This window comes from Arachis stenosperma, chromosome 2 (assembly GCF_014773155.1).
Source record: "Arachis stenosperma cultivar V10309 chromosome 2, arast.V10309.gnm1.PFL2, whole genome shotgun sequence".
NCBI classification, from domain to species: Eukaryota; Viridiplantae; Streptophyta; class Magnoliopsida; order Fabales; family Fabaceae; genus Arachis; species Arachis stenosperma.
Window position 1 is genome coordinate 87,222,530 of NC_080378.1, and position 27,548 is coordinate 87,250,077.

General features: G+C 34.6%; 3 protein-coding genes across 3 annotated transcripts; 2 read left to right on the forward strand and 1 right to left on the reverse strand.

Moving 5' to 3' along the window:
• Positions 1-14,222: 14,222 nt before the first annotated feature.
• LOC130963107 (uncharacterized) lies at positions 14,223-14,612 on the forward strand. The gene has a single exon (XM_057889258.1). It carries the CDS (start codon positions 14,223-14,225, stop codon positions 14,610-14,612), a length of 390 nt encoding a protein of 129 aa, XP_057745241.1.
• Positions 14,613-22,369: 7,757 nt separating this feature from the next.
• Positions 22,370-23,242, forward strand: LOC130961676 (CLAVATA3/ESR (CLE)-related protein 41-like). The gene has a single exon (XM_057887660.1). It carries the CDS (start codon positions 22,498-22,500, stop codon positions 22,873-22,875), a length of 378 nt encoding a protein of 125 aa, XP_057743643.1. The 5' UTR covers positions 22,370-22,497; the 3' UTR covers positions 22,876-23,242.
• Positions 23,243-26,054: 2,812 nt separating this feature from the next.
• On the reverse strand, positions 26,055-27,209 carry LOC130963108 (uncharacterized mitochondrial protein AtMg00810-like). The gene has a single exon (XM_057889260.1). It carries the CDS (start codon positions 27,207-27,209, stop codon positions 26,055-26,057), a length of 1,155 nt encoding a protein of 384 aa, XP_057745243.1.
• Between the last annotated feature and the right edge of the window lie 339 nt (positions 27,210-27,548).

Consider the following 27,548-nt stretch of genomic DNA (forward strand, 5'->3'; position numbering starts at 1 on the left):
TACTTTAACATGCTTCATCTTCATCCTTTAAGCCATTCATGCCCTATAAACCTAAAAACACTTAACAAACATATCACGAATTTTAACAATTTTAAGGCGTAGGAAGCATGTTTTCAATCATAGCACAAAATTAGGAAGGAAACTTAAAAACATGAAGTTTACATGAATAAGTGTGAGAATAGTTGACAAAACCCACTCAATTCAGTCCAAAATATATCATAAAATAGTTATTTATCTGTCACCCTCAGTAGCAAAGGAAGTCGACATATCGGACACATTAACAGTCTTTAACGTGAACTTGGGATGGATGACCCCATTATTGAGTATTTAAAATTTGATATCTCTCCCAAAGAAGAAAGGAAAGCAAAGAGGTTAATGAGGGAAGCTCAGAATTACACCCTATTTCAAAATGTTCTCTACAGATGGGGAATATCCACTCCCTTGCTAAAATGCACCCTAACCTAAAAGATAGAAGAAGTCTTAGATGAAGTTCACAATGGTATATGTGAAAATCATCTAGTGACAAAATCACTAGCAAAGAAAGTGCTATGAGCTGACTTCTACTGGCCGACCTTAAGGCAAGATGCAACCGAAGAGTTCATCACTGTCACCTCTCCCTGGCCTTTTGCGAAATTGGGATTAGACTTACTTGGGTTATTTCCACAAGCGTCCGAGCAAGTAAAATACCTCATGGTAAGGGTTGACTCTAGGTGGATTGAAGCAGAACCTCGAGTATCCATCATAGCTCAACGAAGTCAAAACATTCTCTATAAGAATATTGTCACAAGGTTTGGACTTCTATTTTCCATTACCACTGACAATGGTACTCAATTTACCGACCCAACATTTCGAAGCTTGGTGAAAAGCCTAAAAATTAAGCATCAATTCATATTAGTGGAACACCTCCTAGCCAATGGACAAGCAGAAGTTGAAAATAAAGTCATATTAGCAGGATTCAAGAGAAAGCTACAAGACGCAAAGGGGACATGGGTTGAAGAGCTTCCTCAGGTTCTATGGGCATATCAGATAATTCTCCAATCTATGACTGGAGAGACTCCGTTCCGACTTGTATATGGCATTAAAGCCATAATTTCCATTGAGATCAATGAAAAAAGTCCAAGGGTAAGATTCTACAATGAAGTTGGCAACATTTAGGCTCACAAAGAAGAACTTGACCTCCTCCCAGAAGTTTGAGAACAAGCTCAGTTAAGAGAGGAGGCACTAAAACAAATAATGGCGACCAAGTATAACAAGAAAGTTATAACAAGGAATGATAAACCACTATTTTATGGTTTACAATGTGTTTAATTGTGTGGTTTTATCATGGACTTTACCCACTTATTCATATAATTAGCATGCATTTATATTTCCTTCCTAAAATTACTACATGATTGAAAACTTACTTCCTGGAGACCTTTAATTAGGTATTTTAATCTCCCTTTATTCCATTCGATGCCGTGATCTGTGTGTTAAGTGTTTCAGGCTTTATAGGGCATGAATGAGTGAGAGATTGGGAAGGAAGCTTGCAAAAATGGAAGGAATACAAGAAATTGAGGAGATGACAAGCGAGAAGTGACGCGTACGCGTCAGCGATGCGACTGCGCGGAAGAGAGGAATTCGCAGTGACACGGCCGCATGAGTGACGCGGACGCGCGGATTGAAAAAGCAGAAGCGACGCGGAGGCATGGATGACGCGCAGGCATGGAAAAGAAAAACGCCGAATGATGCGTCCGCGTGACGTGCGCGATCTACAAAATTTCAAAAGTCGCTGGTAGAGTTTCTGGGCCGGATTTCAACCCAGTTTTTGGCCCAAAATTACAGACTAGAGTAAGGGAACATGCAGAAATGAGAGACACAATTCATTCTGCATAATTTTTAGTTTTAGATCTGGATTTACTCCTCCCCTAGGTTTTTCACTCACTTGAGCATTCATAATTAGCATTGGAAGATTTTGGCTTTAGCTTTTGAGAAGAGTCTACCTTCGGTACTAGTCATCTTATTTTGTTATTTACTTTTTATATTTATTCTTCCATATTCTTAATCCCTCTAGTGTTGACTTTGGCTTATTTTTACAAGTTATTAATATAGACTATTTTTATTTTCAAATAATCCTTCCATTATTATTTATCATGTCTTCTTTTATTTTCACCATTAATTCTGTGAATTTTATAATTATGATGAGTGAGTAGTTTCATGACTTGATTGGGGATGATTGAAAGGAACCCTTGAGTTGAACTACTCAAGAGAGAAATTATAATTGGGTTTATTGTTGAATCACTCTATAATCATTAACTCTAGTCCTTCCCAAGGGAGAGGATTAGGACTTATGACTAGAAACAGATTTCCAACTTGCTTGACTTTCCTTTACCTAGTAAGGGTTAACTAAGCAGAGTAACTTCCAATTATTAATTAATCTTGAGAGTATTTCAACAAGAATAGGGCTTCCAACTAATCTACCCCCAGTCAAGGCTTTTATTTAGAATTAATTAAATTCTCTGATTTAAATTTCTGTTTATCAACTCAACCATTTTTGAAAACACCCAATTGATGAAATAGCACATCTCTCTACAACTCGTTGGGAGACGACCTGGGATTCATACTCCCAGTATTTTAATTTTTAATATTGTGACAACCCCTTTTAAATTGATAAGCGGATTTTTGGTTGGTTAAGGACTGTACTTGCAACGTATCCCTATTAATAAATTCTTAACTCGCCAATTTCTGCCACGTCAATTTTTAGCGCCGTTGCCGGGGAGTTGCAACAATGTGCTAATTTATTGATTGGTATTTATTTTAATTGCAATTTTTCTTTTCATTTTGTCACTATGAGCTGTACGTTTCTTTCGTTAAATGACGCGTTCACTTCCTGATCCAAGCTTGCCAGTATTTGACCCTGAGATTGAAAGAACTCTTTCACGTATAAGGCAAGCTCGGCGTTGGCGACTCCTCTTTGAGGACGAACCTGAACCATCATCTAAGGAAGAAACAAGCTCCCTCTCTACTGATCCAGTTCATTTACGTGCAGGTGACATGGCAGCACCCAGAAGAGTCACTATCCAGGAGGAAGGAGCCCCTGATTTTACGCTCCAACCATTCCAGGCACACCACCCAACAGTAGCTGTAGATTTTGAAATAAAGTCTTCGCTACTCAACTTGATGCCCAAGTTTCATGGCTTACCTGCTCAAGAGCCTATCAAGCATCTTAGGGACTTCCAGACTGCTTGTTCTACTGTTAAGCGTGATGGTACTGATGAAATCTCCATTCTGTTGAAAGCCTTCCCATTTTCTCTGGAGGGAAAGGTAAGAGAGTGGTACTACGCTCAACCCGGAACAACTGTTTCCAACTGGGATACACTTAGGAGAGAGTTTCTGGAAAAATTCTTTCCAGCTGAAGTTGCCGATAAGCTGAGGAAGGACATGTCTATGATCGATCAGGATGAATCTGAGACCCTCTATGAATACTTAGAACGCTTCAATAATCTTCGAGAAGCATGCCCCCGTCATATGATTGACAAGATAGTGTTGCTCGACTACTTTACACAGGGTTTGAAATCTCAAGATAGGACCACATTGGAAGGTGCTAGCAATGATTCTAAGAAAAAGTACAAGACTACGGAAGAAGCATGGCAATTGATCAGTGACTTAGCTGACTCTACTAGGAATCACAGGCAGAAACAAAGTCGGTCAAGAGCTGTTGCAGAGGTATCCACTAGTAAAGAGACTGCTGCTATAGCTCAGAGCTTATGTAAAATGACCAACTTGCTGAAGCAGATGCAACTGAATCAACAACAGCCTCAGCAAGTTCAGCCTTCTCCACCATAGCACAGCCAGCAGTTGGTTCCACAAAGAGTATGCAGAATCTGTGCAGATTACAGTCACTATACCGATGAGTGTCCGCAACTCTAACCAGAAGACAACACTATAGCAACCACTCATAACTTTCATGACTGCCCCAATCAAGGGTACAATCAAGGTGGGAACTATAACCAAGGATGGCAGGATAACTCTAACCAAGGATGGAGAGACAATTCTAACCAGGGTTGGAGGGACAATCATAACAGAGGAGGCAGAGATAACAATGGAAATCAGAGGTGGAATAACAATAACAACTTCAGGCAGCAGAATCAGAATCAGTCCTACAGAGTACCTCATTTCAGACAGCCTCAAGCATCTCAGCAGACCTCTCAGATCACTTACCCCTCTTCATCTCCTAATGATGAGTTACTACAATCTATTGATCAGAGACAACAGGCCATGGAAAACAACCTTACTTCTACTCTGAATGGTTTGAATTCTACTTTGCAAGCCTTTGTCTCACAGATTGGATCAATGAACAACTCCAACAACCAATCCTCAAGCTCTGGTGGACTCCCCTCTCAACCATTACCCAACCCAAAGGGTGGTATTAATGCCATCACCCTAAGGTCTGGAACCACACTACAAGAGAGGAATCAGGAAGAGCCAAATCCACCTGAACACACCTCAGCTGAAGAGGTAGTGGAAATAGAAGATGTTGAAGAAGAAAAGAGCATACAGGACATGGCTGAAGATGAAGACACCAAATCATAGAAAGAAGCACCAAGGGGCGCAAACACTATAGAGGACGCCGTTCTTATTCCATTTTCACAACTTGCAAAGAAGCCCAGGAAGCAGTTGGAACCTGATCCCAAAATGGTAGAAATCTTCAAAAAGGTTGAGGTAACTGTTCCCCTTTTTGATGTCATTCAACAGGTACCTAAATACGCAAAGTTTCTAAAGGATTTATGCATACATAGAGATAAAATTAATGAATTAGAAACTATTCCTTTTGGTAGTTCTATATCTACTTTAATGGGAAATATACCTGAAAAATGTAGTGATCCAGGTCCATGCATGGTTATCTGTACAATTGGAGGCGTGATATTTTATGACTGCATGTGTGATTTAGGAGCATGTGTTAGTATAATGCCTTTATCTGTATATGATGTTTTGAGGCTCCCTCCCTTAAAAAGGTCGGCAGCTCGTTTTGTATTAGCAGATAAAAGTATTATTACAGTGGCTGGAGTTGCTGAAGATGTATTACTGGGAATCAAGGGTCTCACTTTTCCCATTGATTTTTACATCCTGGAGATGCCCCAACATGACTCAGAGAAGCCATCATCAATCCTACTCGGAAGACCTTTCTTGAAGACCTCGAAGTTCAAATTAGATGCTTTCGCAGGCACATACTCTTTTGAAATAGACGGCTGAGTAGTAAGCTTCAATCTGAATGGAGTTATGAAGCACCCTCCAGAAGACCGTTCTATCTTCCAGTGTGACATCATAGATGAAACCGTAGCTGAAGTTTACCAGGAAGAGTTTGAAGATAAGTCCATAGGACAAGGTCCAAGTGTGGGGAATTCCGAGGACAATGCAGGCACTCTACCACTGCCACCAGTTCCAGATAATCCAGAGCCAGACTATGAACAGAAGTTAGAATTGAAACCCCACTCTCCACACCTCAAATATGCTTACCTCGAGGACAAGCAGAAGTTTCCAGTTATCATTGCACAGGACCTCACTTCTCAGCAGGAAGAGCAGTTACTTAGTGTGCTGAGGAAGCACAAGAAAGCAATTGGGTGGAGTTTAGCAGATATAGTAGGCATCAACCCTCAAGTTTGTGAGCATAGGATATTTTTAGAAGAAGGAGCAAGACCTGTTCGTCAACCCCAAAGAAGATTGAACCCCACTATTTTAGAGGTTGTCAAGAAGGAAGTGACCAGATTATTAGAGGCAGGTATTATCTACCCCATCTCAGAGAGTGAATGGGTGAGCCCAGTACAAGTGGTGCCCAAGAAGTCTGGAGTCACTACAGTGAAGAATGAGCATGGAGAGCTCATAGCAACCAGAGTACAAAATGCCTGGAGGGTCTGCATTGATTACAGGCGTCTCAACCAATCTACTCGTAAGGATCACTACCCTCTTCCATTCATTGATCAAATGCTGGATCGCCTGTCAGGTAAATCACATTATTGCTTTTTAGATGGTTACACAAGCTATTTCCAGATTCATATAGCTCCTGAGGATCAGGAAAAGACTACCTTTACCTGTCCCTTTGGGACTTATGCTTACAAGAGAATGCCCTTTGGCCTGTGCAATGCACCAGCTACTTTCCAAAGGTGCATGATGAGTCTTTTCTCTAATCTTATTGAGGACTGTATGAAGGTTTTTATGGATGATTTTAGCGTTTATGGTGATTCTTTTAACCTTTGCTTGGATAGTTTATCTAGAGTATTAGATAGATGTGTCAGAACAAACCTTGTATTGAATTTTGAAAAATGTCATTTTATGGTTAAACAAGGAATCGTACTGGGACATGTTGTATCTAATACTGGCATTTTTGTAGATCCAGCAAATGTGGATGTTATTTCTAGTTTGCCTTACCCCTCCTCTGTGAGAGAAGTCTATTCGTTCCTTGGACATGCAGGTTTCTACCGAAGATTCATTAAGGACTTTAGTAAGGTAGCACTTCCCCTATCCAGATTACTGCAGAAAGATATTGAGTTCGAGTTCGGCGAGGATTGCAAACAAGCGTTTGACAAGCTGAAAACCGCCCTGACTCAAGCTCCAATTGTAAGAGGACCAGACTGGAGCCAGCCATTCGAAATCATGTGCGATGCTTCCAACCATGCAGTAGGAGCAGCACTGGCTCAGCGTGAAGGTAAGGACCCTTTTGTTATTGCTTATGCATCTAAAACTTTAGACGCTGCTCAGTCTAACTACACTACTACTGAAAAAGAGCTTCTTGCTATTGTTTTTGCTCTGGATAAATTATGAGCCTATTTACTTGGTACTAAGGTAGTAGTGTATTCAGACCACGCAGCTCTAATGTATCTATTAGCTAAAAAGGAATCCAAACCAAGGCTTATACGTTGGATACTGCTACTACAAGAATTTGATTTAGAAATAAAGGATAGGAGTGGTACCCAGAATCTAGTGGCAGACCACTTGATTCGCCTTGAACACATTAAGGATGACTCCACTCCTATAGCTGATAATTTTCCCTTTGATAACCTACAAGCAGTATCTGAGGTAACTCCTTGGTATGCACCTGTAGCTAATTATCTAGTTAGCCGTACTTTTCCTCCACACTTTACTAAACACCAAAGAGACAAGCTGAAAAACGAGTCTAAATATTATATATGGGATGACCCATATTTATAGAGATGTGGCACTGACCAGGTAATTAGAAGGTGTGTGCCTCAATCAGAATTCCAGTCCATTTTAGAGGCCTGTCACTCATCTGAGAGTGGAGGACATTTTGGCCCTCAAAGAACAGCTAGAAAAATCTTAGACTGTGGATTCTGGTGGCCCACCCTTTTTAAAGATGCTGCTGAATTTTGTAAATCTTGTTCCTCATGCCAGAGGTTTGGTAATATATCCCAGAGGGATGAAAATGCCTCAACAAACTATGCTTTTTTGTGAAATTTTTTATGTTTGGGACATTGACTTCATAGGTCCATTTCCAAATTCTAATGGCCACCTCTATATATTGTTAGCTGTAGACTATGTTTCTAAATGGGTGGAAGCAATTCCTACCCGTACTGATGATGCTAACACTGTTGTTTCCTTTGTTAGAAATCACATTATCTGTCACTTTGGATCATCACGAGCAATCGTGAGCGATCAAGGCACCCATTTTTGTAACAGGAGACTAACAGGATTACTAAAGAAGCATGGGATCCTTCATAAAATAGCAACAGCCTACCATCCTCAAACTAATGGGCAAGCCGAGGTGTCTAACAGAGAGATAAAGCACATCTTACAGAAGATAGTCAAACCTCATAAAAGAGACTGGAGCACCAGACTACAAGATGTACTCTGGGCATACAGAACAGCATACAAGACACCCATTGGGATGAGTCCTTTCCGCTTTAGTCTATGGAAAGGCTTGTCACCTTCCAGTTGAGGTGGAGCACAAAGCTTTTTGGGCAGTAAAGGAATGCAATATGGGATTTGAGAAAGCCGGAGCTGAAAGGAAGTTGCAACTGCAAGAATTGGAGAGCCTTCGCCTAGAAGCTTATGAGAACTAAAGACTGTACAAGGAGAAAATAAAGGCTGTACATGATCAACACATCAAGAGAAAGGAGTTCCAACCTGGGGATTTGGTCCTTCTTTACAACTCTAGACTGAGGCTCATGCCAGGAAAACTGCGATCAAGGTGGGAAAGGCCATATAGAGTCGAGAGGGCTGAACCATACGGAGTTTTCCATCTAAGTCACCCTTCAAGCTCTGAACTCATCAAGGTTAATGGACATTGTTTGAAGCTCTACCATGGTGAGAAGGCGACGAAAAGAAAAACGCCGAATGACGCGTCCGCGTGAATGATGCGTCCGCGTGACGTGCGCGATCTGCAAAATTTCAGAAGTCGCTAGCAGAGTTTCTGGGCCGGATTTCAACCCAGTTTTCGGCCCGGAATTACAGACTAGAGTCAGGGAACATGCAGAAATGAGAGACAGAATTTATTTTGCATAATTTTTAGTTTTAGATCTGGATTTACTCCTCCCCTAAGTTTTTCACTCACTTGAGCATTCATAATTAGCATTGGAAGATTTTGGCTTTAGCTTTTAAGAAGAGTCTACCCCCAGTACTAGTCATCTTATTTTGTTATTTACTTTTTATATTTATTCTTCCATATTCTTAATCCCTCTAGAGTTGACTTTGGCTTATTTTTACAAGTTATTAATATAGACTATTTTTATTTTTAATTAATCCTTCCATTATTATTTATCATGTCTTCTTTTATTTTTACCATTAATTCTGTGAATTTTATAATTATGATGAGTGAGTAGTTTCATGACTTGATTGGGGATGATTGAAAGGAACCCTTGAGTTGAACTACTCAAGAGAGAAATTATAATTGGGTTTATTGTTGAATCACCCTCTAATCATTAACTCTAGTCCTTCCCAAGGGAGAGGATTAGGACTTATGACTAGAAACAGATTTCCAACTTGCTTGACTTTCCTTTACCTAGTAAGGGTTAACTAAGCAGAGTAACTTCCAATTATTAATTAATTTTGAGAGTATTTCAACAAGAATAGGGCTTCTAACTAATCTACCCCCAGTCAAGGCTTTTATTTAGAATTAATTAAATTCTCTGATTTAAATTTCTGTTTATCAACTCAACCATTTTTGAAAACACCCAATTGATGAAATAGCACATCTCTCTGCAACTCGTTGGGAGACGAATCGGGATTCATACTCCCAGTATTTTAATTTTTAATATTGTGACAACCTCTTTTAAATTGATAAGCGAATTTTTGGTTGGTTAAGGACTGTACTTGCAACGTATCCTTATTAATAAATTCTTAACTCACCAATTTCTGCCACGTCAAGGAACTTCATCACAAACAACACCATTATAATCTGAAATGATATTAGATTGCAGAAGTCGGGTGAAAGAAAATTGGTAGCCAGCTGGAAAGGACCCTACAAGCACTACAAGAAAAACGCTAAGTACTATCGTGTTTTCCGTAAAAAAAAAAAAAAACAAAAAATCCAATGTAATTTAGCTACCTTCGAAAGAAATCAGACGACATAAACCTCAACGGTAAATGTTTACCATCAAATTTTTTTGTCAGACGGTAATTAGTATCGGATTCTGCGATAGATGACCTGATCGAAAAACTATTTAGTTACCGGTGAATTTTTTGGACGGTAATTCTGGCGCCAAGATATGTTCTTTCCCACATTATTACCATCGATTATTCCCTCGATAAATCCGATGGTAATGTCAATTTTCTTAAAAAATTGAAATAAATGGTCAATTTTAATTTTTTATTTAAATTTATTTTTTACACAGTTAATGGTTAATTCATAAATAATGAAAACCTATTATTTAAAATAAATAATATAATGTTTAAATAAATTAAAAGTCAAGTATATCAAATAGATACAATGAAACAATAAAACGAAATACTAATAACTAAAAATCCAGGTAGTCCTCCTCGTCGTTGTCGGTCTTGTAGCCCTGAAGAGGCGGAACAGAAGGCGGTGATGTTTGTGTGCCACCAACCTCATGCTGCCATTAACAGGAATGATGTCAGCGGCACACATTTAGGCCTGGTACACCTCCATCTAAGCCTCCATCCGCTAAAGCTGCTCCAGTTGCTCCTTTTACTCTGGCCTGAGTTCATCGGTGTCTGTCACATGGGTGAAGATCTCCTGATATCTCTCCCGATAATCATTCAGCTCATGAGTCTGCTGGTGAAGGCTACACTGGAGCTCCTGCACCTAAAGCCTCATATCCACGCCTTCCTTAGGCTCGACGACTTGATTGGTGGTAGATCCTGATGACGGCTTCAACATGGAGGTACGGGGGCTGCTGGAGAAAAACAACCCCAACAGTATACGTGATTTTTGTACGGCGCTGAGGTGGTCTTGCACCAAATCACATCAAGATTGACGACTAAAGCAGCAAAGCCATCAGTGGCATCCTTTCCACTTTGTTGAGATTGCTAAGTCACAGCCTCTAGTCTCTGTGTGTAAGAGAATATAACTTAGTTATTAACAAAATTAAAGACACTACATACCAGTCTGGCCTTAGTCTTCATAAAGGTCATTGAGTAATGTATCCGCATATTTTGTTATTTTTCCTTTAAAATTTCATTCAATAAGCTAATAATTCTTGTTAGAAAAATAATGATGTCATGATTTAATGATCATTACTTTGAGTTTGTTTGAATTCAATTGTTACAGGAGAATTTGGAAGTGAATTAGCAAAGATCAAAGAGGAAGAAGAGGCTAGGAATCATCTGAAACAAGAGGCACAAGAAAGAGAATCAAACAAAGAGCTCTCTGGACCAAATAAAGAGCTCCTTGGACAAGAATTGGTACAAAGAGCCATACATTGCACGTGAACACCTAGCCATGCAAGGTGAGAAGAGAAATACAAAGCAATTGCACCAAGGGAGACTAGTCGTGCAACGTGAGACACCTAGCCGTGCAACGTGAGAAAAAATAGAAAGCTAATTGATGCCAAAAGCTAGTCGTGCAATGTAAGTCCATGTGCATGCAACGTGAAGGAGCTAACAGAGGAAAATTCTCCAAGGGCTTCCATGCGTACAACGTGGGAGGTGTGTTCATGCAACGTGAAGCATGAAACAGAGGCTAACACTCCCAAGACTAGGTCACACGTTACACGCATGAGGCCATACGTTCCATGCACTAAATATGCCACTCCCAAGGGCCTTAATTCATTAACCAATTCCTCTAATACTTCAAACACTTAAGTTATTAACTCAAGGCTTAACCTAAGCCCATGAATTCTAGTATTGATTGAGGCTCATGAAGAGAAAGATCTAAAGCTTGACTTGAGAAGGAAAACATTAATTAGTTAGATTTGATTCTGTTTTAAGTTGATTTTGAATTAGTTTTGAATTTGGGAATTTGTTTTAGGGTTAGTATAAAAAGAAAAGGTGTAACATATGTGAGTCTCTTTTTCGATAGTTTTTATAATTCATAATTCTAGGTTTTCTTTCGAATCATGAGTCACTAATCTCCTTGGTTAAGATTTGGAGCTCTGTTGATTCCTATGGACTAATGTTATAGCTTTTCTACTTTGAGTAATATATTGATGTTTTCTTAAGAAAGAGTTTTCGTTCTTTATCTAAAAGATTTGAATGTGTTGGAAAACAATTCTCTTCTGACTTGAATTCTCTTAATATCTTGGAAAAGTTAATTAATTGAATTAAGCTTGAAAACTTATTCTCATAATTCTTAGATTTTGAACTTGGACTTGATAAGTGACATCAAATCAACCAAATTTGGTTCTTGATAATTGTGTGGTTTTTAAATCAATGAACGTTCTTAACCTCTTGTTACAGTTGATTAATCAAGGAATTGATAATTGATTAGGATTAGAGAAATTGAATTACCAAAGAATTGGATTTTAATTATTTACGATTTGCCATAAGTACATCTTTGCATAATTAAGGTGGAGAGTAAAAAGTATTTTTCTGGAAGTCTCAACATCTCTAAACCATTAACTCTCTTAATCATATTGTTTTCTCACTATATTGCTTTTGTTAAATTCCCTATTTTTATGCTAAGTGTTCTTGAAATCCTAAGTTTTGGTTTGTCTGACTAGAATAATCAATTGACTATTGCTTGCTTAATCTGTTAATCCTTGTGAGAACGATAACCCACTCCCGTGATATTACTTCAGATGATTCGGTGCACTTGCCGATAGTTTATGGTCTGTAAAATTTGCATCAAGTTTTTGGCATCATTGCTTGTGATTAATTGAGATTAACAATAACCCAATCATTGATTACCTATATTAGACCCTTTTTTCTGTTATTTAATTTTTATAGTTGCCTTACTGGAGATTCTCTTCACTTTGATGTGAGAAATCCCAATTTTTCTTATTTTATGTGTGTGTTTGTGCAAAACAACAGGGATAAAGACACTCTTCACTATAATACTAAAATTGTAAGAACTCTTTGGTGACAAAGAAAACAAACTAGAGACCAAAGAGTTAAAGAAGGGAGTGAAGAGAAAATTGAAAAAGAATCTAAATTCAATATGGCAGCTAACAACAACAATGTTATTACCCCTAATGTCCTAAATGACCAGCATATTAGGAGGACTCTTGGATCCTTCAATACTCCAAATCCTGGGCTTTATGACAATAGCATTATCACTCCTACTGTGAATGCTAATAACTTTGAGTTGTAGCCCTAAGTCATCACTTTAGTGCAACAAAATTATCAAGTTGGTGGAAGTCCTCAAGAGGATCCTAACCAACATATCGCTAACTTCCTTTAAATCTATAATACGGTCAAGACTAATGGCCTGTTGAGGTTTATCAGCTGTTGTTATTCTCGTTCTCTGTAAGGGACTGGGATAAATAATGGCTTGAAACTCAACCCAAGGAGAGTATAACAACCTGAAAAGATTTGGTGAGCAAGTTTCCGACCAAATTCTTCCCACTTCAAAGGTTGACAAAGCTGAGAATAGATATTCAGACGTTTAGACAACTAGCCAGAGAGTCTCTTTATAAAGCCTAAGAGAGGTATAAGGAGGTATTGAGAAAGTGTCATCTGGACTTTTTTTTTATTGGATGCAACTCTAAATTTTTTATGATGGGGTTATCCCTGCTTCAAGGATCTCATTGGATAACTCAACTAGAGGATCTCTACACATGAAAAAGACCACTGATGAAGCTTTGGAATTGATAGAGATGGTGACTTACAATCAGTATCTATATTCCTTTGAGAGAACCATGAGGAAGGGAGTGATGGAGTTGGATGCATTAGATACTCTTATAGCACAGAATAAAGCCATGTCTTAACAGACTAACGCTATTACTCAACAACTTAGGAACATGCAAATCTCCGTAGTGAATATACAAGATTTTTCTTATGACATGAGTGGAGAAATTTCTCAAGGTGAAGAATGTGAGTTTGGCGAATTCTCTCTTGAGCAAGTGAATTATACGAAAAATTTTTCTAGGCCACCCAACAGTGACCCTTTCTCTAAGACTTACAACCCTAGATGGAAAAATCACTCCAACTTTGGGTGGAAAAATCAAGGTCAGAGGCAAAATAACTTCAACAACAATCCCTATAAAAAAATTTCAACAACCATTACCAACCACCACAACCACTACAACCAGCCCAAATCCGTCAAAAGCCTTCTCCTATGAAAATTTCCTTAGAAAAACTCTTACAATACACCTCTACTTTTGTCCAAATCACTTAAAATTTTATGCATAAAACCAAGGCCTTTATTTGAAACCTGGAAGTCCAAATGGGTCAATTGGCCAAGCAAATTGCTGAGAAACTAATCAATACATTCTCCAATGACACAATTCCAAATTCAAAAGAAGAATGCAAAGCTAAATATTTGAAAAGTGAAAAAGTGGTGGTAAAGAGACCACAAGCAATGACAAGTAAGAGGAAGAGGTAATGAAAAATGACATTTTTCAAGGGCAACACGTGCCTAACAATTCCCCTGCACTTTCACCTCAAGCATCTAAAGAGCCACAATTTGAGAAGGTCAAGGTGCCAGAGTACAACCCCTGTATTCCTATCCTCAAAGGATCCAAAAGAAAAATAAGGACAAGCAATTCTCTAAGTTCTTGGAGGTCTTTAAAAAGCTTCAAATCAATATTCCTTTTGCTAAGGCCTTAGAGCTTCTTTATGGTAAGTTCATGAATGAGTTGTTGGCAAAGAAGAGGAATTGGAAGGAAGATAAAACAATGGTGCTTACCAAAGAGTGTAGTGCTACAATTCAAAAGCATTTGCCTCAAAAGTTGAGAGATCCTGAGAGTTTTTTGATCCCTTGCACCATTGATGAGGTTACCATTGAAAGAGCTCTATGTGATCTTGGGGACAACATTAATCTAATGCCACTATCTTTGATGAGAAAGTTTCAAATTGATGAGGTGAAACCCACTAGAATTTCTCTACAACTTGCTGACCGTTCCATTAAGTTTCCAATTGGCATTGTTGAGAACTTGCTAGTTAAGGTGAGAACCTTTATATTTCCTGTTGATTTTGTTATCTTGAACATGGAGGAAGATGTCAATACTTCTATTATTTTAGGAAGACCTTTTCTTGCCACTGAGAGGGCCTTGATTGATGTGTAAAAAGGAGAATTGATATTGAGAGTTAATAATGAACAAATTATACTTAATGTGTTCAAGGCCATGAAACATCCTAGTGATTTGGAAGATTGCATGAACATTGATTTGATGAATCCTTTGGTGCGAGAAACACTAGAAGAGGAGGTGCTCAATGATTCACTAGAGTCTTTTGTTAAGGATGGTGTGGTTAATTTTGATGATTTTCCACCACCCAAAGAAGCCATACACGTTCTTAATAAGGAGGAGGGGCCACCCAAGCTTGATTTAAGGCCCCTACCTCCTTTTCTAAAATATGCTTTTCTAATAAGAAAATTCAGCAACAATTATACAAAATTTAACATTATATTATAGTATTCACCAGAATATTAGTCAATGAATTCAACTGAATTCAAATTACAAACTCAAGAATCACAATAGCATGCTTAATTACCTATGAACCAAGAGAAATCCTAATAAGAAAATTCTAATTTTACTATAAATCAACCTAACAACAAAAAGTAGTTTAACTAACAAGCATTTTTTCAATATCAAGTCACAAAATTCGGCATTAATTACACAAAATTTAGCATTCTATTGTAGTGTTCAGTAGAATATCAGTCAATGAATTCAAACAAATTCAAATTACAAATCCAAGAATCACAATAGCATACTTAATTACCTATGAACCAAAAAAATCCTAATAAGAATATTCTAATTTTATTCTAAATCACCCTAACAACAAAAAGTAGTTTAACTAAATTAAATTACTAATGAAGAATTAAAATCTAATTAAATCCTAATGAATTTAAAACAAGAAGATAAACAAAAAATTTCACAAAACCTAAAATGAAGCACAAAGCAAGATATTAGGGGAGAGATGGAGGTTGCGGCAGTGACACCGCAACTGGTGACGGCGAAGTGAGGTCGCCGGAGTACATCTCATTGGAGAGAGCGGAGGTGGAGGACACGAAAAATAGGTGGATCGCATGGAGGTGACGATGAGGTTCGATGATGATAATAACGGGAATGATGGTGGTGATGAGCACAGCCGATGGCAGCGAAAGAGGAGACAAAGAAGGAAGGAGGAGGCAATGATGATGAGAGAGAGGGAGACGAGTTAGAGAGAGAAATTCGAAATGAAAAAGAAGATGATTCGTGATTCATATATTAGGCACTATTACTGTCGAATTTACCGACAGATAAATTTTGTGTGTGACCAAAATACAACGTTTCACATATCAGGATTTAGCCACCACTAAATTCGACAGTAATGATTGCACCAAATTTTTTGTTTTTCTCTCCAAATATTACCAGTGAATTTACTGTTGAAAAACCAAATCCGATGGTAATTTTTTAGGTGACGAATTTATTACGGATTTCGACGGTAATTCTGCTGGTGAAATCGCCGCTTATGTCTGACATTAAATTCGACAGTATCTAGCGTTTTTCTTGTAGTGAAGATTACTGAAGTCTTAGGAAAAGGTTACTACAAAGTGTCCGACCTCAAGGGCAATGAGTTGCCAAGTCATCGCATGCTTGTAATATGAAAAGATACTACAGCTAGAAAATGAATCTTGCTCCCTGGTGTACTCTTTTTTCTTATTTTATAGTTTTTTTTCCCAAGAGGATTTTTTTAGATGGGGTTTTAACGAGGCATCGTAGTAAGAGCTAAGAGTTAACTAAAAACTCTAGATAGCAACTAGCAAATCCTTGTAAATTATTTTAATAAATGATATATTTTTTTGGCAATTTTTTAATTCCTTTAATAACGACCTCCTAAGGTCGGACAAAACAGGATAAAAAGGCTTCAGGCCGTACCTACAATCAAGTTTTTTTAAACAACTCAGGTAAAACGAGTTGTATCATATACAAGGATGATAACCTTGTAAAAACTAGAAAGGGAAGGGAATAAGCATATAATCCCTTCATCTAAGACCTCAATTTATAATAAGCAAAGCGCAAAAATTACGAGTCGACCTTTTAATGTTCGCTCAAATAAAGCGATTGGGTTGAAATTAGTGTCTAATGGTTATAATACGACCTGATAACTTAAAAAACAGCTCGAACTCATAAGTTGAGTGAAATATGACTTGGACAAAAAACAAGTCATACAACGAAGGCAAGTCGTTCAAAAATGACTTGTAAACTACCACTCTAAATAAAGCATGCTTAACTGATGCAAAAATCATAAAAATAATAAAGCATGATGGTTGCAAAGTAAGCAAAAAAAAAAGTACTATAAACAAAGCCAAAAAGGTGCAAAACAGTATCCAAAATTACAAAATAAATTGTTCCGTAAAAACTCACAAATCGGGCCATCAAAGTTAAGGCACAGGGCCAACTTCAGCAGCTCGAGAGTCCTCTTCGGGTAGAATGAGCTACGAGACCTCTTCAGTAGGGGCAACCTGTACAACCTCTTCAGGTTGCACGACCTCCACAGCAGGCCAATCTGTACGATCTCCTCAGCAGGAGTAGAAGGAAGAGCTCCTTAATGTAATTGCTTTCAAAAGGATTAATAAAGCAAGTTATCTACAATTCTACAGGTGAAATTGAATCCAACTTACATGACTTGAACTCATGCTAAAAAAAGCCCGAAAATAGTTGCATTGAGTTTGAAAGTCAGCGGCTATAAAGTGACGAGGTCCGAGTTCAAGGATGGATTGTATAAACGAATCGAAGTGAAATTAAAATCGTAAAAATACTCCTATTACCTGTAAATTTGTACAAAAAATGATTTAGAAAAAAAGTCTAAAATGAAAAGTCAAAAGCATGCAAGTTGAAGCATGTGTCGTAAAAGTTAATAAAGTCCTAAAAGGGTAAAAGCAAAAAGGACAAGAAAAATAATCCTCCAACCAAACGACTCGTACAAAAACGAGTTAGAAAGGAAAGAAAGAATTGTAAACATCTCGAATAAAATGAAACGAAAAAATAATCCTCCAACCAAATGACTCGTACAGAAAAGACTTGGAAAGGAATGGAAGGATGGTAAAAACGTTTCGAACAAAATCAAAACATAAAACTAATTCTCCAATTAAAATTACTCGAGCCCATGAGTTGGACAAAATCTAGTAAAAAATAACCATATGTTCTAAGCAATTTGTATTAAAAAAAAGTTGTACAAAATTCTATCACTTTAGAAACAATTTGAATTGAATTAGTTGAATAAATCATTGAAAGGCTTCATGAAACTTCGACGTCGACAATCCAACTTGACCATCCGATTCACTTGATTGCTCGAGTTCGACTTCATGAAGTTCGACCTCAAGAAGCGACACTTCGAGGGTTAGAAAGATGATCTCATATTTAGAAGGACCCAAATTAAACAAGTTGTACTTAAAACAAGTTGTAAAGTCCCAAAACAACTTGGATCCAAACGAGTTGTATAAATTTAGACTTAGAAATAACCATGTCTCTAGACTCTAGTTAAATGATTTGAAAGGCCTCAAATCGTGAAACCTTAATACTACTCGCATTGAATGAGCTAGACGATGTTATACTTAGAAATAATTACAAGTTTTAAAATAAATTATTTATATCAAAATAAGACATACAAAATCGAAGCTGTAAGTTTAAAAAATGATTTATATTAAAACAAGTCATTAAGTCATAAATAACTCAATTAAAAAAACAATTTAGCCAAAAACAAATCGTATAAGAAAAGCAAGTCTCACTGAACATAAAAATGATTTGTAATATCAGATTACAAAATGATAACTTTTAAGAAAGTAACAACTATACTACAGCAAAATGATAACGTATGAAAAAAATGCGTGAATAGTTACAGAGTGAGAAACGTTACGGAAACATACGGAAACGTTACATCATTCGAATCATGTTGAGTCGACCAATCTACTTGGCTTTAGACTACAAACTACTTCTTTACAACTCGACATTTCGACTTGATCATCTGATTGCTCGAGTCCGATTTCATGAAACTCGACCTCGAGTAGGGGCACTGTTAATAACTTGATCCATAACTTAGCTAGGTCCAAAAATAGATAAAGCGCAAATACAAAGACCAAATCCACTTTACTTGTGCGCCCGACCTCATAGGACCGACTTGATATATTCGACTCTTATGCAGAGTTCAAACTCACTTTACCTATGCGCCCGACCTTATTTGTATGACTTGACATGAAGAATCCTAACTGCTTTTACAATTAAGCTCATATATTTAAATATGAAATTTTTATAACTCCTAGAATCTCTCCTACTAAGTTAAAAGGGGTTCTCAAGAAACTCCCTAACAAAATAAAGTAATTATTCATCACCAAAAGTGAAACTACTTTATAAGTGCTCACTAGTTCACCACTTATAACTATAAATATCATAATATTCTTAGGTATTGTTCAAATTCCAATCTACTAAAATTCTGCCTAAAATTCTTGCTAACTTAGATATTGGAGTTTTTTATAAGTATCCCCCATAACTTCTCCAAAGAGTTTGAACAGCATTAGTCAACTGAAAAGTCAAAAAAGCATCTCATTCGAAAAGGAGTTTGAACTTTACGTTCTCACCCAAATCCACTTATTTCAAATAACCTTTGAAATACTAGTTATTATTGGTAAGAGTATATAATTTATTTTTAAGGATATTTTTATAATTTATTAATCTCTCTCATCTATCCTCTTTTATAGTAAATTTACCAGAATTGATTTCTTTTCAATTTTTTCTCACTTAATAGGTCAAGTGTGTCTCTCATCAATTGCCATACAATTTTCTCTCAAATGTCTTCTCGTGGGTTTCATTTAAGAATTGTATATAGTGAAGAATTTATTAAAGCATATATCATGTTTAAATTTAATTAATGTTAATAATTAATAAACACATATCATATCGTGTGTGGTCGTATGTAATGTGAATATTAATTTTTTTAAAAAAATCAAATATTTTACATCACATGTAAAATTTTTAATTTACTCTAAAATATAAACATATTTTATATTACAAACATCAGAACCGTAGGTATTTTTGTCGTCCTCTAGCAACATCTTTGCCCTTTGATAATGCATACAAAAAATTTAAGAAACCAATTATAATATAAATCAATTCAATTAAATTTTGTATTTTTAATTTTAAAATTCAAAAAATTAAAATAATAATTTTTTTTGTAATTGACTTATTTTTTAATTAATTAACTCCAATTAACTATGTCTCTCCCTCTAATTAACTCCCTAGCAGAATCGCATAACAAATTGTTTGACACAATCAATACAAAAAATTAACAACCGTTGAGACATAAACACAAAAAAAAAAAAAAAAAACACGCTTCAAAAGAAAAAACATTGTACATGCCTTATATATTTATTCATGTGGTCAATAGACGGCCTCAGTTTTAACGAGTTAAGAATTTATAGAATTTTATACATTCAACGCATTAAAAAATTTAATACTTTTTCTTTAAGTGTTTATCAAAAACTTGTTAAGAATTTAATAATAAAATGCTTCTGTCTTATCTTAAAATTAAAAAAATTCAAGTTTATAATTTAATATATAGATAAAAATAAAAAATTATGAGCTCTGAAATATAATATTATATATTAGGTTTTGTTTCAGTATTTTTATCCGATCGCTCGATTAATTTTTTATAAGATTTAATTAATATATGTCGTAAAGTAGATACAAATTAAAGTTATTAATTAAAAATTTTTTTTATAAAAAATATAAAATTAAATTTTTAATATATTATTATGTATTTATTAAAATAAAAAAAATAAAAATTTTTATCAATAATAATTTTAATATGTGCTCTTATAATATATATAACTAAATCCAATAAAATTTTAACTTTTTTTTTTCATTTGACTTGATTGAAATTTTACAAAGAAGCATCCATGCCTCTCTGAATTAAGGATAGAAATGAAGTGAGTAATGGCAAATTTTTGCCTTTATTGATCCTAACTAGTCCTACAATAATCTTATAAAATTAGTTTCATTTTTATTTGTCGCAGATAATAAAAAATTGAATTATAATCTACTTTTGCATGTATTTGTCATGTTTTTATCGGCAACTAAAATTATTAAAATTCAATAAATAAAACTAAAATTTAAAATTTATATAATCACGATTATATTTATAACATTAATTAAACTAAAAATATACGAATAATATAATGTTAAAACACATATTATTAATTATTCATTAATTTATTTACATATATATAGATACTAAAATGAATATTCTCTAAATCTAATCATTCTTTTAAAAATTTGTCCACAGGTAATTTACCTGACCAGGTAGGAGGAGATTAAATACCTACGAATTCGATTAGTGTTGTTATTTTTACTATTAAAAAAATTTTGTTTAAGAATAAATACCCAAATTAATTTACAGAAAATTTTATATTAAACACTCCGGTTTCTACAAATTTTATTCTCTAAAAATTTTAAAAAATTAATTTCATTAAATAGATACATCTCTTTATCGTTTTAAAAGAAATTAATTTATCTTTTAATGATATTTATTAAGATCTAATTATCGTGAGAAATTTTTTTTTTGTCAAATATACATATTAAAAATTTAATTAAAAGTAATTGAGAAACCAATTTATCCAATAAAAATAATTTAAAAAATGAAAAATACTTATTAAAAATTAAAATGCACTATTTGAATTTTTTTAAGAACTAATTCGAGTATTTATTATTTTTTAAAAAAGAAAAACAATTCTTAACAGGGGCAAAATACTACACCTAATAATCATCCATCTCGGGCAACAATAAAGCTTAAATGGCGGTTGTATTATATTATGTTATACCTATATAATTAGCGTAAAGTATTAAATTGGTCCTCTAGATTTGGACATAATTCTGTTTTGTTCCTTAAGGTTTAAAGTATTTTATTTGAATCCAAAAAAATTTCATTTAGCATCAATTTAGTTCCACAGTGAGATCAAAATTAAATAATTAACAAAATGTCATACATAACAACAGTACAAGAATAAAATTGATAATTTGGAGAACAAGTGCAAGCTCTAGAGGCATAAAATCAACCATTAATACATCAATACATTTATTTATTATTTTTTTATAATATAAATAAAATATTTTCTATAAAACTAAAGAAAATGATAAATAAATGTATTAATGCATCAATGGTTGATTTTGTACTTCTGGAGCTTGTACTTGTTATCCAGATTATCGATTTTGTTCTTAAACTGTTATTATGTAAGACATTTTGTTAATTATTTAATTTTGACCTCACTGGGACTAAATTAATGCTAAATAAAACTTTTTTGGATTCAAATAGAACATTTTAAACTTTAAGAACCAAAATAGAATTACGTCTAAATCTAGGGAACCAATTTAATACTTTACCCATATAATTAAAATGAAGATAATATATACCTAACGTGGCCTTTACGGTAATTAATTAAGCCGTATGGCTATGTATGTATGGGTAATGGGCACCACCACCTCCTTAGCTTTCATATTAAACCATATTTAACTATCGACCCAATTTTTCTTAAGAAAAAATATTCGAACACTATTAAAATTTACTATTTTCTATTATTATTTTTAACTATTAATTCAATTTTTTTAGTTTATTATTTTAATAATATACTTTTTAATTGTAATAGTTAAAAATAATAAATTATAATCATCCTGTAATATTTTATTTTTTTAGTTCACATCAGTTAATATTTATTAATTTTAAATTTGAAAATATAAATAAAATAAAAAAAATTTACAGCGAAAAATTAAGTAATTAAAAGTTAATTTTATGTAGTTTCAGCTATTAAAACTTGCATGTTAAGTTGGTGATCAGTCAGATCTTACATTTGTTCTCACACTAAAATGTGCATCGAATTCCCAAAACCCACCTTTCCACTAATCACTTTTTTCTGAACCTTCTTCTCTTCACTCTCTCTCTCTTTCTCTCTCATCAAAGCCTTGGGTTCTAGGCTGGTACATGGATATTGAACCCTTTCTTGGCTCTTGGGGGTGGTTTCTTCTTTCAAATTGCATGGCTGAATCCAAAAACTCTCCATCATCATCATCACAAACCTTCGTTTTCTCAAAATCATCACACTGTTACTTTTTGTTTCAATTCCTTGCTTTTCTCTTCATTTTCCTCTTACTCTTCAATTTCTCCCATGTACCCACAAAATCATTACCATCAGAATCAACTATATCTTCTTCTTATACAAGCTTGCACCCTCAACCTCAGAAAACCCATCATCCTCATAATCATATCTCACATACTTCTTCTAAAGATGCTGGTAGTAGAGAATTCGGAGCTGATGAACATGAAGTTCCAAGTGGTCCAAACCCTATTCAAAACCGGTAAGTAGCATAGAGAGGGAATAACTGAATTAAAGATGGCACGGGAATTTGTAGCGGCAGATTTATGTAACTGTCATCTTTAATATTATTACTATTATTATTAGATCAAAAACATTAATATTGTTTGTTCTAAGTTGAGAGGTTTGTTATTATCATCATCACTGTTAATTATTAAAACAATTATATATATTATATATTTATAATATTTCTAAGGATGGAAATGTATAGCGGGAGACACTATATCTATGTATCTATGTACTCATTTTTTTCTTCTTCTAATTTCATGTGTAAATGGTGATGTATGTTGATATATATGGTGTTGATGGCATGGACATTTAATTAGTATATATGGCGAATATATGCTTGATCTCTTTTCTTCTTTAAATATTTCTTTCTTTCTTTTTTTTTTTGTCTGCTTTTTGTCCTTGTATCTCTAATATGGATGACAAAGGAAAAAGAAAAGGAAAAGGGGATTTCAAATTTGTGTTTGGTATTGTTTGAATATATTGGTGGTGTTTTCTCTTTAGATTTACTTTTACTTTTTAAAGTGCTCTTCCTATCTTTCCTTTAAATTTTGGACAGTTCGACAGATTTTAATTGTCATTGTTTTTTACTTGTTTTATATTTAACCCTATTATTCTTCGTATGAGTGATACTTATTGTTCTAAGATAATTGAATAGATTATTATTGTATGCATATCTTGTTCTTTTGCCAATAATCATATGGCTATAACAATAACGGTTACTAGCTAATGATCTAGAGGATATTTGGAGTGGAACTTATTTAGTTTATTTGTTTGGAGATAAAAGAATCAAAATAATTACCTAAGAAAACCATGATTGAGATCACAGTTTTGAAACATCCATGGTGCTAAGATAAACCTCTCACACCAGGGTTTTTTTTAGGACTTGAAGTATGATTGTGTGTTTAAGTCATTCATTTTCCATTTAGTTTGCATTATGTTGAATATTTTCTTATTTTTGGATAACAAAGATTATATGTTATATCTTTTAATTTGGTCTTAAAAATTTTGATATTATATCATGAAATTATTTATTATAAAAATTTAAGTTGTTAGAATAAGACAAATGAATAATTATATATCTCATATAGTGGTTTGATATAGAAATTGGAGAAAAAAATATATGCAACAGCTAGAATTATATTGTTGGTGCGGATTCGGTGGGCATCATAATAACAATAGTATTTCGTTATTACTATTGCAATTGTGGTTGTGGATGGAGATTTAAAACTATGCAAAGTAAAAAAATAATAACAAAAGAAGAGAGGTTTATCTAATAATTTAAGTTAATAAGAATGTTTATTATGACATAATATTGAAGTATTTGTAAACAAAAGATTTGTTTAAAGTTTAATTATTGTTATTTTTAGAGACGAACTCATGTGTGTGAGATTGAGAGGAGAGCATTTGTCCTCACAAAAAATTTGAAAAAAATTTAATAATTATATATAGATGTATATATTTACGCTTATTGTTGTATTGTACTTGCTACCGCAACAAAATATATAGTTTTTTAAAAAAGTTTCATGTTAATTCATTAAACTCAACATGTTATAATAGTTATCTTGTTAAATTTGATCTAGTGTCGAAAGTAAAAATAATAAATAAATCAACTTAATAAAATATTTAGCAAGTTTATTGATAATGAAGTTGGAGTCACTAGTCCAATTAGTTAATATTACACTAATTAAATTGAAGTTTAGTTCTCTAATTTAAATAAAATTGTTGTTTTTTTTTTAAGTTTGTTGAAATAAGAAAGGATATTATCTATCTATTAATATTTTTTAACAATGAATGATTGAATTATTGTTTAAGAACATATATATAAAAATATGATATTTAATCATGTTAAAAATAAAGAAAAGAGAATTATTGTATTTTTTATTTTTTATTAATATACCTTTCATACTTGATTTTATTTTTTAAACATATATATAATTATAATTTCAAAATATAAACATATTCATGTAAAAAATTGTTATATATATTTTTTCTTTCCTATTAAATTTCTTTTTCTTAAATAAAAGTGAAAGTAGAATTTCAAAAAAGAATATGTGTGGTTTTGCATGGGTTTGAATGGCTTGCTAAGCTGGCTGTAGTAGGAGTAGAAGCTAGCTAGGAATGAAGGAGAAGAGAGGAGGAAGATGAAGAAGGAGGAGGAGAGGCAGATAAGAAAGGAATCTGAGGAGAGAAGAGTGGTGTCAGATCTGTGACCCCAGCAACAACAGTGAGAGGACTTTGCTGGTTGGCAACCTTTTCTTCTTTGGATTTTGCTGTTCCTTCAATTATTTATGAATTAATTAAAACTTTTTTTATAAAAATATTTGAAATTTAAGTTTTTTAATGCATTCATTGAAATAAACGTTTTAAAATTTATACAAATAATAATTTAATATATATTTAATAGTTTTTTAATAAATAAAATAAATACTGATGAATTTATATTTATAGACATATATAAATTAATTTATGTTTATACATTTTATTATATATCTTATTTTAAACATGGACAAACTTTATTAATGAACTATAATTTAAATGATATAATCTTTCATACTCACTTAAATGATCACGAATTCAAATCTTTCCATCTTCGATTAAAAAAAAAATATGGACGAACTTTTTACTAACATAAATAAAAAAATTAACAATATTTCTAATATGCAAATTGCAAATAGGATAAAACACTTTCATTTTTTTTAACGTATCTCGTCTGGTAGTCCGAAATTCGTATTACAGTATTTTTAAATATTATTACCATTATTTGGTCTTTGCTTTTGTCTTCTCAGACACATTTCTCAATAAAGCTGACTGCTATTACTACCAACCAAAAGGTTAGGACATATCATGAGACCATGATTTGATAATTATAACAGTATCATTGGTCTCACTATTATTTTTATTTTTATTTTTATTTTTATTTTCTTTTACGGTGATGTCTAACTTGTTAGAAACAAGAGATTGAGAGAATAATCTGAAAAGTGTATTATTCAGTTGTGTCCAAGGTACAGTATACAAGAAGTATTTATAGGTGCTAAATGAATCAGAGCAATAAAGGCATAGAATCCTATAATTAATATACAGATATACTACATAAATACAAACGATACTAATTGATCCTAATTGATGCTAATTGATTCTCTAACATCCCCCCTCAAACTCAAGTGGGAGCTAAGGATACCAACTTGAGTTTGGATAACAAAGTCCGGAAACGAGTCGGGTGATGAGCTTTCGTGAAAATATCAGCAGTCTGATCTAGTGTTCCAACAGCAATGAGACGAATAGCATCAATAAGGATACGTTGCCGAACAAAGTGACAATCAAGCTTAATGTGTTTGGTGCGTTCATGAAAGACATCATTATGGGCGATCTGAATAGCACTGCGGTTATCACAAAAAACATCAGTAGGGGACGACTGAGGAGCACCCAAATCTTCGAGAAGCCAACGAACCGAGACAACTTCAGCAGTGGTGTCAGCAAGGGCACGGTACTCAGCTTCTGTGCTTGAGCGAGCAGTGAACGTTTGCTTCTTAGCACGCCAAGAAATGAGAGCGTCGCCAAGAAACAAACAGTAACCAGTAGTAGAACGACGATCAGTGGGATCACCAGCCCAATCAGCATCGGAGTAAGCCTGAAGAGACAAAAAGGAATGGGCAGAAAAATAAAGACCATGAAAGAGAGTGCCTTTGATGTAGCGAAGAATGCGTAGAACTGCCGCATAATGAGTAGTACGAGGAGCTGACAAGAACTGGCTAAGTACATGAACCGGATAGGCGATGTCTGGTCGGGTGACAGTCAAGTAGACCAAACCGCCAACTAACTGTCGATAGAGAGTCGGATTATCCAAAACAGTGCCATCCATAGGGGTAAATCGAACATTAGGCTCAAGAGGAGTAGACTCAGTGCGACTATCTGTAATCCCAGCACGAGCAAGAAGATCTGAAGCATACTTAGCCTGAGAGAGATAGATGCCATCATCGGTGGAGATGACCTCGAGACCAAGAAAATAGTTGAGAGAACCAAGATCTTTCATCTCAAAGGTACGGTGAAGTGAGGCCTTGAGAGCAGAGATACCATCAACATCATCCCCAGTGATTATCATGTCATCAACATACAAAAGTAGAAGAACAACTCCACGTTCGCTTTTACGAATGAAGAGCGCATTCTCATGAGGGCTAGAAGTAAAACCAAGACTGCATATGGTAGTGCTGAACTTGTCAAACCATTCACGAGGAGCTTGCTTAAGTCCATAAAGTGCCTTGCGAAGGAGACAAACCTTATCAGAAGGACAAGGATATCCCGGAGGTGGTTTCATATAGACTGTCTTCTTCAATCCCCATTAAGAAATGCATTCTTCACATCCATCTGACTGAGAGACCATTTTTTAACCGCGGCAATGGCAAGAAGAGCTCGAACAGACATAAGGCGAGCGACAGGGGCAAAAGTCTCTTCATAATCAATACCATACTCTTGCGTACAACCTTGAGCAACCAAGCGGGCCTTATAACGGTCAATAGAGCCATCAGAGCGAGTCTTGATCTTGTATACCCATCTACTGCCCACAACTTCCTGATCAGAAGGAGGATCAACCAGATCCCAAGTGTGTGCTTTTTCAAGTGCCTGTAATTCTTCTTGCATTGCTTGTTGCCAATTT

Bases quoted from the DNA above. Each gene is read 5' to 3' on its own strand.
- LOC130963107 (XM_057889258.1), top strand. From the start codon at position 14,223: ATGGTGCTTACCAAAGAGTGTAGTGCTACAATTCAAAAGCATTTGCCT.
- LOC130961676 (XM_057887660.1), top strand. From the start codon at position 22,498: ATGGATATTGAACCCTTTCTTGGCTCTTGGGGGTGGTTTCTTCTTTCA.
- LOC130963108 (XM_057889260.1), bottom strand. From the start codon at position 27,209: ATGAAACCACCTCCGGGATATCCTTGTCCTTCTGATAAGGTTTGTCTC.